A 12,261-nucleotide genomic window follows, 5' to 3' on the forward strand; every position below is an offset into this window, starting at 1 on the left:
AGGGGTAGCTTCAGAGTCCGCGTCAGTAGGGCATCCCGCCCCTACTGCGCTCCTGCATTTCCCGACCCCTCAGTGGTCGAGGCAGAACTCATGCGTCTCGCACGCTGGTTCTTGCCATCGCCCTTTGGGAAGGGAGTCCTCTTGCTGGGCATTTTTGCCCCAGCAGGGACCCTGGCATAGCAGCGAGCCATCATATGGCCGCGCTTGCCGCATTTAAAACAGACCACGTCTGCATTGCCCAACTCCATAGGAGTGGCATCTGTCCTCTCGGCCGACGGCTTATACCAAGCTGTCGCCGAGGCACTGTTGTAGGATTGCTCCTCAACTAAGGCAATTTGGATTGCCTCTTCCATCGTCGACGGCACCTTTCTGAAAAGGGCCTGTCGCGATGGGCCATGCCGTAGTCCGTTCATAAACGTGGGCACCTTAATGTGCTCCGGAATCGGACCTACGGTTATGGATGCGGACAGCGAGCGCATCTCTTGCACATACTCTTGCAGAGATCGCTTCGCCTGTCGCGCCCCAAAGAAGCGCGCCTGAAGCAACACTTCGTTGTTCGGCGGCTGGTACATGGCGCGAATCTTATCCTTAAAGATCGCCCATGAGGGGAACGCTTTTCTGTCCGCCATAAGCGCCGAGTAAGCCCACTCTGAGGCCTTACCGCGCAGATGCGACATAGCGTACGACACCATCCGGCTGTCGTCCTCGATGAGCTGGGCGACACCACATTGCTCCACGGCTAAAAGCCAGTGGACAATCGTGTGCGCCGCAGTTCCATCGAACTTGGGCGGGTCCATCCGAATGGGCCTCGGCTGATGCGGCCGGGCAGAGAGCATCTCAACAGTCCTGTTGAGAGCCTCGCTCCGAGCCTGCTCATGCCTCAGCTCATCCTGAGTCTGAGTGACGGACTCCGCCGCAGCATGGCTCTGTGCCTCGGACGCGGCCCTCCGCTGTCCGAGCACAAATGCCTCAAACTGCTCCAACTGAGCAACATGTTGCTCAGGAGGACTACCCAGGAGCCTGGCCAGGGCTTGTTCACCAAGTCCCTGCGCCATTAGCCCTGCCACCTCCCGATGATGTTCGGAGAGGTGGGGAAAATGAGCCCAATCAATGTTGAGGCTCATCCTCACGTACACACGCAGAGATGCGGGTCGTGGGAAGGATTTCAAGTGCTACCAAGTGTAGGCGGGCACGTCGTAATGCGGCCACGCTCTACTTAGCACACACCCTAGCACAGCGAGGAAGCGGTTTGCACCTGCTTCTCTTGCGTGCAGTGAGGTAGTTGTGGTGGGCGCGCAAGCGACCTCACCCAACACACTAAGAACTCTGGTGAAGTGACGTCACGGGAGCGGTAATCCGTCTCCTCGTGCGCACTTACCAAGTAGGTAGTAAATTTCAGACTGATTTATATTTAATAGAATTAAATACAAATACCTATTTTTACCAATTAAAATGATATCTCTATAGATATCATTTAATATGTATTGCGAGCGTATCTTTATAGATACCTCGCGTAACTGATGACGCTAGCCGTCATCATGGATGACGCTGGGCGTCATCCCTCCTAATGTGAATGCACCCATGTGCATCACATCCACAAGGGTTGGTCACAAATGTGCACCACACCCGAGTGTTGGGTCTAATTACTATTATTTAGTAATTGACCATCCCCTTAAGTACCAAATGTACTTAACGCGGACTGTGTAACATTAGGGCTACTTTAGCCGGTTACGATTCAAGTGATGGCGCTGGTCGCGCTCGTGTTTCTACCAAAACAAAAGCGCGAATTGCAGCGATTGCATCGGTTTAGCTATAAGGACGATAATTGCACGACGTTGTGGATAATTGGCTGTCTTGCCGTCTCCTTTATTGTGAGTACCGTTTTAAATGGATTGGCCATTGCCCCCGCAACGTCGTGTATGGGAATTGTTGGTGGTAGTGGCTGTTAAACTCGCAAAGAGTGGTGTTAGAATGGCTCGTAGAAAACGGTGCTGCCGGATTAGAATTGTATTTAAGTGCCGCGATCTCAAAAGCGGAGACGGCAAAAACAAGGAGGTGACTTGGTGAGTAGAACAAAGCATAGGTTGGGATATACTGAAGCATGTATGAAAATGCAAACTCGCTGTTTATAAATGCATTACCAAAGCACTCACCAAATGCTTCTTATGCATGCTTGAGCTCATCATCGTTACCAAAACGTTCGAACTCGAGCAATGCAAAACTCGTTGAATTTCACTGAAAGCAGCGAACCTTAATTTCTTTATTCTTTCTCCATTCTTTTCGTATGTTAATGCTGTCCCGGAACATGTCCAAGCCCATCTAACGCAATATCTCGAAGCTTCTCATCCGGCATCGTTTTTAAAAGAATCACGTCTCCCCTAGTACGACACTTTTGATTAGGGCGATGACGTAAATCATTGTCGACATACGCGATGCGATTTAGACGAGACCCGAGAAAACTAGCCAAGCATTGAGCCAACTCTTCATGTAGAAATGGAATCGTGGTACAATCCAGCGAGTTCAAACAAAACGTAAACCCCATTGTCGTCGCTTCCTCTTCAACACTTTCTTCTGATGATTCTGAATCGCAACTAAATACATCGTTTTCATCACCAAACGATGCGTAGTGAATGAATTTCGCGGGGGTCTTTGGAGTCACCTCTCCGCTCAAATTCATGTTAATACGAATGACCTCCTGAACCGATTCCAATCGAAGCAATTCTTCATGTGTTAATAACGGCGCTGTCGTCTTCTCATTTGTCTCTTTTGCAGCGTTTCTCTCCTTTGTTTCATCAAAAGAACAAAATCCACTTTCGATGGAAAATTGATCGGGCACGTAAATTAAAATCATAGCCACCTTTCCATCTGATGCGACTTTTGTTTCGTCAGTCTCCATGCCCGACGCGTTATCAGACTTTGAGCAAAACATTGGAATGATTAAATTGGCTCCATCTTGGTCTCGTGGGCAAATGCCTGCAGCCCTACGCCCGAGAAAATACCACAAAGTGTCTTCACTTGGCTCGGATTGCAACTGTACAAAGTGAGTAAATCCCATTCGCCAGTCTTTCCATTGAGCTAACCAGGACTTAAACGTTACAAGATTCATCGCTTCGTCAAAATGCGCCACATCCTCAGAATAGATCATTTTTAATTCACACACTTGGAGCACCTCGAGAAAAGCATACACCGTTGCAAATTGACTCCCAAACCAATGGGAACAATAATTTGTGCGACCCACATTACTTTCGTCCATGGCAAGAAGCAGCAAAACGCGAGCAACCATCACGTCAAGTCCACCAGTGTCCACTACTTCATCCAAAATCAATTTACGAAGTTGTGGCAAAATGTCGCTTTCCAGTACATTTCGATGCCTATGCCATACTCGTATTGCTCCTGAAGCAAGAACCGGATCCGACGCGTAGCTACATATACAGCCATTGTTCTCGTAAGTGACATAAGCGAGGGTTGCCATGAGATCGGCGATGGCATGCGACGCCAGTGCTGACGTCACGCGAGGACACAATCCCAATCGACAGCACATCTACGCAAGACCATAAATGCTCGTCCTATCGTACATTTCAGCTGCCCCAGCAGAAGCTTACTTGCCGCAAAATACTCGACGTCTTCCATCGGTGGCATGTACGATTCACTAATATAAGTGCTCCACCACAACGGACGACCCATGCACAGCAACGTGAGGAATGCATTCTTTTCATAGCCAAGTACAGCCGCCTTGTACGCGGCGATAGTGTATTGTAGCTTCTCACCTTCCATGTCGTCATCCACTCCCTCTCTGGCTTCCGCAATCGGACGGTAGATCTTCGAGTTCGATGCAAACTTTTTGATACACATTTTCCAATGCGCGTCCACCGTATGCGTCAACAAAACGATGGAAAAGAGACTTTTGAATGTTTTCTTTCATTTCGAGATGACGAATCATGCGCTATAGAAGGAGTAAAGTCGGCTATCTTTAAACTCGTGTCTATCAACACGCCAAAAATCCCCCCATCGGCGACGATTTGGTTATCCATGAGCACAAGCGCTCGACGTAATAAACTCAAGTCGTTTACGATCCGATTTTTCATTATGATGGTGCAATCTTCATCCAGCAAATGCCTTGCTTCGTCAACCACGAGCAAGATCACTTTTTCAGCCAAAGTCCTTTGAATATCCGACGGCATTAACGCCTTCATACCGACGACGTACGATTGAGCTTGCTTTAATTTCTTTTCGACCATGTAATCGGCCTTCTCATCTATAAACAAGTCAATCCACTCATCTTGCACGTTTTCCCAATGCTGTTCGGCATAGCGGTAAAGCGACAATAAACGAGAAACAATTAATTCCGCAGTACTTTTAGTCGAAAGCAACCAATTCCGAAGGCATGGTGTTGCCGCCGGATACCCTGGCGACTCACGATCCCGCATGCACGCGTAGATTACTTTGAAATTCAAACTTTGGTCCGACTCCTTTCAGCCAACTTGAGCCTTGCGTACCACTTCATACAGCATTCAACTCTTGCCGAAACCAGAGTTTTGCACGACCCTCGCGTATGGAGCCTCAATGATTTCTGGTTTGTAATTCACCCAGCAACGTTGCACGTACTGTATAAACTTGTCCTCTGCATCTCCATAATAACGCGTCTCGACAAAAGCGAAACGAAGTCGTTCCACAAAATTTAATCCATCAGGTGCCTTCACCGGTAATTGCGCAAATCGCTTTAGTAAGGCCGTTATGGCTGCGTTTGCAACATTGGTGAATTTGTTTGCGTGAATAAAGTCATGACAGCTGCTCCGAAGGAGCCATGCGAGCCCAAATTCCATTTCCGTTTGCACCGTCTGAAGTTTTCGCGCATCGACGGCATAATTCTCGAACACAGCAGATGTCACAAACAATTTCTCCATCATTTGTGAAGCGCAGTCGGTTTGGATCATAACATCCGGATTCTCTCGTACATAGGTAACGACAGACTCGTTAACAAACGAAGCCATTTCTTCCGGATCCAACTAGAAGATACACCATAAAATGAGGATATATACAAGCGAGTGAGAGAAGGCATCAGATACGAGACTGGGACGCATACCGGGACTGGATTGCCGTAAACGCCGAAAGCACTGGTGATGTCCATCGGCACGAACGAGAATGCGGAAATGACGTTTCCCTAACGGGAAATCACTCGCTTAAATACGAAGGAAATAGCTCTATCTTTTGGAAAATAGTTCAATCTATCTTTTGGTTACCAAAATGAACACAACCAAAGCTCTATTATATTCAGAACATGGAATCCAATTTGTTACTAAAGACCTTGTGAATATTGGATGACTATAATTTGAGACCAAAGTTTGTAATAAAAATTCGAATAGGATATTCGAAACAAAACAAGGATACGTTTCTCATGTCAGACCACGACGTGCCCATGGACATCAATGCTAGCGGTAATTCGGACAGCTCATTACTGGTATGCTAACACGTCGCTTATGTTGTACCTCATCTGACTCGCTATTACCCCTCTCCAATGCCGAATATTTCAGCTAGACCCTAAGGAAATGGCTTCATTCGTAAACGATTCTCTCTTCAAGTTTTTACAAGACAAAAGTGATGGTGATTTCAAAACAAACCGCCCTCCAAATGTTCTTGAGAAATTAAAATTTGTGGACCCCTTCTATTTCGAGGGATTTGCCGTCGATGCGAAAGACCTTCATACGTGTGAAAATGAGCTAAAATTTTTTCTTAAAGGTGCTGTTTGGAAACCCTTCCGAAAATTAATCATTGAAAGCAAAGTAAGAATTTTGTTGGAGACGGCAATGAAGGACGTGATTACGGCTTTGATGAATCAGTTTGGGCAAAAGCCTACGGTTGCGCCACAGGACGCTGAACTTGAGCGAAGACTTCGCTTCGGTTTTATGGAGACCAAGTACTTTGGTGAGGCACACAACAAATTTTGCGAGTATATGCAGCGTTGTTATCGATGCTACACATCCGACGACGTCACGGCCCCATACGTGACGATCGTTCAGAGCTCTGGTTTTGGTAAGACTCGGTTGCTGTATGAATTGGCACTGAAAGCACAAGGTGACTCGAAGGGCTCTGACAATTTATTTGATATAAAAGTTCTTTACACGTGCGTCCGTGAGAACAAGTCATCTGGTTTCCCGGTGGCGACACCCAAACTAAGGGAGTGGTTGATTCCTACCAAAAAGTCTGAGAAATTGATTGCTTCTCGTTTATTGTCGCTTTACCGCTATGCAGAAAAAAATTGGAATGATGTGCAAGCAGAGTGGATTGGGCTGTTCACTGATGTGGAAGCTGATACTTTTGTCCAAAAAAAATTAGCGGAAGTGCCATATTATACGAATGTCGACGCGCGGTTGGAGACAAATAAAATGAAAAATCCGGCTGGAAAAGTGATATTGCTGGTGATTGACGAAGCGAGGTCTTTGTTAAATGATCGTTCCACTATTGCAAGGAATTATGGGATAGTAAGCGACTTTCGGCTACTACGTCGAGCTCTTGTGCTTGTTAACGAGTGCATTGGCGAGGAGGGGGGTATATTTGGAGTGCTGATAGACACGAATTCAAAAGTATCAGATCTGGCCCCTCCCCTTTCATACGACCCGGAGGCTCATAATGCCGAAGGTCTTGTTAAGGTTACGTTTCCACCGTTTGTATTGACGCACACGATGGATGCGCATTGGAAAATGTTTAACAAGACATCTACATCGGACTCGGACACTTGTCACCCAAATGCGGAAGCCAAAGAGAAAGAAAAGGATGACATGGCAGGTGGCGAGGTACCACACGATATCGCCGCATACAAGGCGATTGTGCTTGGAAATGAAGAGGAAGCTTTACTCGCTTTGATACGCATGGGTCGTCCGTTGTGGTGGAGCACGTACCACGACGAATCAGTTGGCACAATTGATCTATTGCAGTCTGTTAAGATGGTCGTCCTCCTAGCAGCGAAAAAGCTTCTGCTTGGAACATATCCCGATGGAACAGCATACAATGAGACGACCATGTATGGTGTTGCGTCGATGCTTTGCCGCTTGGGAGAACGTCCTTATATGACGTCGGCGCTAGCGTCACAGGCTGTCGCCGATTTCATGGCTATACTTGCCTATGTAAATTTTGAGAAGGATGGCTATCTCAGTAGCTATGCGTCGGATCCAGTTCTTGCTCTAGGTGCGATGAAAGTATGGTATACCATCGAGGATGGACTTGCAAAGTACATTTTGCCCCAACTTCGTAAATTGATTTTGGATGAGGCAGTGGACACAGGTGGAATTGGCGAGATGGTTGCTCGCATTTTGCTGCTTCTTGCGATGGACAAATGTGCATTTGATGGCAAATCGTACAAGAGCTTTAATCTGAAAGCTCAATTCGTGCCAGTGTATTCTTTTCTGGCAGTGCTACAAGTGTGTGAATTGGAACCAATAAGTTCTAAGAAAACGGCAGGCTCGAAAAAAATGAAGAATCTTTCAATTTTCAAGTCCTGGATATATCGATGGAAAGACTGGCGAATGGGTTTTACTCACTTTGTGCAGTTGCAAGTAGAGCCAAATGAAGACACTTTGTGGTATTTGCTGGGGCGTCGAGCTGCTGGTATTTTCCCCCGGAACCAAAATGGAGCCGATCTAATCATTCCGATGTTTTGCTCAAAGTCAGACAACGCGTCATGCATGGAGATCGACGAAACGAGAAATGCATCGGATGGAATGGTGTCTATGATTTTAATTCTGGTTAAAAACCGATTTCCAACAGATAGTGAGTTCAACGAGTCGGTGACACGGAAACTTTCTCCTAAATATGTGTTTAAAAGCAAGACCAAAAAGAGAAACAAGAATAAAAAGAGGAAAGCTGCAAAGAAGACTGTGGCTCAACCTTCTACCTCGGAACAGGAGAACCCGCTTCGAATGAAATCGGTCCAGGACGTCATTCGCATATACGTGAATTTGGGTGAAAAAACGACTCCAAGGACTCCCGCTAAATTCATTTATTACGCATCAATTGCTGACGAATACGCTAATTCAGGTTACGATTCAGAAAGAACAAAGGAGTGCGTACGAGAGCAAACGGCAAAATTGGGGTTTACGTTTTGTTTCAACTCTATGGGCTGTGACACATACCCGTTTCTTACTAAAAAGCTGGCGCAATGCTTGGCCAATTTTATCGAGTCTCGTTGGAATCCCATCGAGCTTGTGGACGGCGATTTAAATCGTCGCCGCACCGCTACAGATAGCAATAAAAAAAGCAACGCGATTTCTTCAAATGTGCTGCCGGATGATGTGCTTAAAGTGATGGCGTCCGAAGGGCTAGTGGATCCACCAGGAGAGAAAAGAAAGTAAGTTTTTTTTTGGCGAGTAAGGGAGTCAAGGGCTACCGTATCTACCGGGACAGAGAGAAAGCAAGCGTACAAGCGTATGATAGCGAGTAAGGGAATGAAGGGCTGGCTTGGTTTCGTTGTAGGTCCCATTGAATAGCTATTTCGATTGCGTTCTTTTAGTCGTGACTTTGCTGGATCTTTATTTGCTCGTTTAAACACAACTAAGCTTTCTGCCTACTGGTTTTTGCATTGTATACAATAATTATGCGTCTTAAAGAAGAGCCTCCGAATCATGTGTTTTTTCACAATACTCTCGATATTGGCGTGCTAAAATCATTGGGAGCTCCATTTGAGATAAAAGAGATATCGCATCACATGGTTACTCCCATGCCCACATGAAAAGAGCTGTGTATCTACTCGCGGTGAAATTTTCGATGCAGAGATATAACAAACTTCCTACCGAATTTGTAACGGGCTAAGGTTGCCCTAATGTCACACTGTCCCCATTAAGTACATTTGGTACTTAAGGGGATGGTCAATTGCTAAATAATAGTAATTAGACCCAACACTCGGGTGTGGTGCACGTTTGTGACCAACCCTTGTGGATGTGATGCACATGGGTGCATTCACATTAGGAGGGATGACGCCCAGCGTCATCCATGATGATGGCTAGCGTCATCAGTTACGCGAGGTATCTATAAAGATACGCTCGCAATACATATTAAATGATATCTATAGAGATAACATTATAATTGGTAAAAATAGGTATTTGTATTTAATTCTATTAAATATAAATCAGTCTGAAAATTACTACCTACTTGGTAAGTGCGCACGAGGAGACGGATTACCGCTCCCGTGACGACACTTTACCAGAGTTCTTAGTGTGTTGGGTGAGGTCGCTTGCGCGCCCACCACAACTACCTCACTGCACGCAAGAGAAGCAGGTGCAAACCGCTTCCTCGCTGTGCTAGGGTGTGTGCTTATGTAGAGCGTGGCCGCATTACGACGTGCCCGCCTACATCGTTAAAGACGTCACACCTTTCCCTTGGCAAAGGTCACTGTCGTGTGACACAGTAATTGTAGTCAATTTAATAACGGACACCTCTATCCCGATGTAAAACAGATGGTGGATTGGTACATACCACATCTTGGAATTCCTTAATCAAGGAATAAAATGGATCCGTACGATCTTTAAGGATCGATGACCCACTCCGCGCACTTAATGCAGATTTTGTATCATTAAAGGCAGCTTCGATCAGAAGTGGCGATGAGCTTAACTAATGCGTAGGTCAAATGACCACCATCTCAGATAAGTCGCCAGCCATTAAGGCTCGGCCGCACTCACTCGGGGGGCTTAGACGTGCCACTCCACATATCTCAGGGATATTATACCCTTGATGACTCGGCCTTAGGCGACAATGCTTTTAGCATTCAGTGAATCGTTATTACAACGAGTGTCGCACGTCGGAGTACGTGCCGTTCCACTTACTTCTGCTGTGTTGGGCTCAGAATTAATGTTTTTAACATTTGAGTTTACTAACTCAGACATGCCAATGTCAAAAACACTGACAAACTCATTCAATGATCCGCGCCAATAGCGCTTTTGTTGCCTAGCAGAGGTGGGATCATGACTCTCCAAAACTTTGTTAGGAACATTGCGCGTGGCGCCCTAGGTCTTAGACCTCCAATCGATCCATGGCTTATGGTGTTCTAACCAGGCCATACCAAGAATGCGATCATTTCTCGAATCCAAATCAAGGACGAGACAGCGTTCCATACTGTCAAAGTCCAGAAACTTTATACCTAAGCTCAATGGAACTTTGAAAACAGTGACACGAGTCCCATACGCTAAGCGAACAGTGATTGTATCACCTTCATGCGCTTTAAGCGCCTCAACGTACTATTGACTTCTTTCAAGGGAGAGGCGTCGAGCATAATTGCAAGACGCTCCTGAGTCAACTAAAATTGACCACGGCTTATCAAAGCCCTTTACAGTCGCTTTGGCGACTAACAAGCCAAGCTTGTACTCACACCCAGTGCCATTACGCACCGAGCAAATTAAGGCTAGGTCCTGCTTACTATCACCTCCTAGAGGTTGAACAGAGCCTAGGTCTTGCCCAGTATGGCGTCTGGCAGCTACTGGGTATCGATGTTTTCCCGCACCGAACCAGATTTCTGGTATAGGTTGGAATTGGTGCATTTTTCGAGCTTTAAGTGTATTTCGTAGGGGACAGGCCGGACGTAAATGTTTCATGCTTCCGCACATATATCATCTACGGATGTTCTTATGCTTTCAACAGCTTATGAAGTGCCTCTTCTCCTTCCTCAACGAGGCTTAGATCCATGGGTTCTGGTCTAATAGACGGTACCCATGTGCTCAAAGAGCTTGTTCGGTAAACAGGCGTGCCAACAAGAGCAGACTTAAAGTCGAACCCAGCGCGTAGCGCTATGGCAACTGCCTCTTCGATAGCAGCAGGATGGGATCGGAATAATTCCGTCCGGGCAACGCCCTCATTGAGACCCCCCCATAAAAACTGTTACGACAATTGCTTCTTGCACCGGGTCTTATTGCATAGATGCAATGAGACTTCTCATTTCCTGGAAATAGTCCCCTATGGTTTAATTACCCTGTCGACTCGCTATGAGCCGTGATCGCATGCGAAAATCCTGATCAGGCGGAGCAAACATGCTAGTCATTTGCTCTTTCAGCGAGTGCCATGACGAAAAAACGTCGTTTGTGGACGTACTGCACGATAGTGCCCACTCCATCGCTCTACCTCCGAGTTTGAAAATGGCCAAAGCCACCTTTTGCCATTACCTTAGAAAGACTTCTGTCTCTCACAGATCAATGCGCAAGCCTTAGGAAGGCACTAGACGCTTTATGGTCAGCAGGGGAAATGCACTTTATTTAACTATTTGATTTAAAACCTTTCCCTAGCTAATTTAAAAATAGATTTTGGCCGCCAGATTTATATCTGGACCACATTTGTTACCCATAATAAATGGGAATTTAGTAATTAACTTTTTTAGAAAAGGATAAAAGGGTATTTTACCCACAAAGTAATGTACCACAACAACGGTTCTCCAACCAAAGTGTGCCATTACATAGATGCTTTAGCTCATACACATAAAGTAAAAGATGTTCCGCTGCGGTTTTCATTCGCGGGCCGCCAAGCCGTTCTGGGTGCGCCCTGACTCACAAGACTACCTGCGCGAAGTGCTTGAAAGCCGTGTTTACGATGTTGCTACACAAACGCCGCTTCATCTTGCTTCTGCACTGTCGCAGTCGATGCCAGGAAATTGTCGCCTATATTTAAAGCGTGAGGTGCGTGCATCGTTTATGATTCAATTGACACTGATGGCTAATGATGTTTGCATGGATGCAGGACATGCAACCGACGTTTTCTTTTAATCTCCGTGGTGCTTACAACAAGATTGCCAACTTGACACTGGCTCAAAGGAAAAAGGGCATCGTGGCTTGTGCGGCCGGCGGCCATCTGGAAGCTGTTGCCTATGCTTCGGCCCATCTTAATGTCGACGCAGTTGTCGTTGCACCCACTGGCATGACGCAAAATATCTCGAGTTGTATTAAGAGCAAAATTTCTATTTTGGAACACGGTGCTGACTTTGAAGCTTCCATGGTGTGTTCACAATTTTGGTGCCATCGGTTGATAATTTCATGTACTGTATCATGCGCAGAAGGAAGCGTTTCGTATTGCGCAGACTGAGGGTCGATCCCTTGTGCACCCATTTGATGACCCTTATGTGATTGCTGGCAACGGCACAATCGCTATGGAGATTCTGAAGGAGGTTGTGGCGACTTCTTACCATGTATCTATTTCTTTGGTCTAATTTTGTTTTTGGGATGTGGCTTACATAGACAGCTGGAGATCGTCCAGCGGCAATTTTTACTCCTGTAGGCGGTGGTGGCCTGATCG

At 46.2% G+C, this 12,261-nt stretch overlaps 3 protein-coding genes across 3 annotated transcripts; 1 reads left to right on the forward strand and 2 right to left on the reverse strand.

The window, feature by feature from the left end:
- Positions 1-2,287: 2,287 nt before the first annotated feature.
- Positions 2,288-3,852, reverse strand: CCR75_003876 (uncharacterized protein; the record flags this gene model as incomplete). Its single annotated transcript, XM_067961967.1, is given in 2 exon segments — positions 2,288-3,541; positions 3,553-3,852. 2 exon segments carry the CDS (start codon positions 3,850-3,852, stop codon positions 2,288-2,290), a joined length of 1,554 nt encoding a protein of 517 aa, XP_067821577.1.
- A 26-nt stretch (positions 3,853-3,878) lies between these two features.
- CCR75_003875 (uncharacterized protein) lies at positions 3,879-5,128 on the reverse strand (the record flags this gene model as incomplete). Its single annotated transcript, XM_067961966.1, has 3 exons — positions 3,879-4,298; positions 4,836-5,006; positions 5,084-5,128. The coding sequence occupies 3 exons, from the start codon at positions 5,126-5,128 to the stop codon at positions 3,879-3,881; spliced, it is 636 nt and encodes a 211-aa protein (XP_067821578.1).
- A 1,255-nt stretch (positions 5,129-6,383) lies between these two features.
- On the forward strand, positions 6,384-8,480 carry CCR75_003874 (uncharacterized protein; the record flags this gene model as incomplete). Its single annotated transcript, XM_067961965.1, has 2 exons — positions 6,384-8,341; positions 8,366-8,480. 2 exons carry the CDS (start codon positions 6,384-6,386, stop codon positions 8,478-8,480), a joined length of 2,073 nt encoding a protein of 690 aa, XP_067821579.1.
- Between the last annotated feature and the right edge of the window lie 3,781 nt (positions 8,481-12,261).

Source organism: Bremia lactucae, linkage group LG2 (genome assembly GCF_004359215.1).
Source record: "Bremia lactucae strain SF5 linkage group LG2, whole genome shotgun sequence".
Classification (NCBI taxonomy): domain Eukaryota; phylum Oomycota; class Peronosporomycetes; order Peronosporales; family Peronosporaceae; genus Bremia; species Bremia lactucae.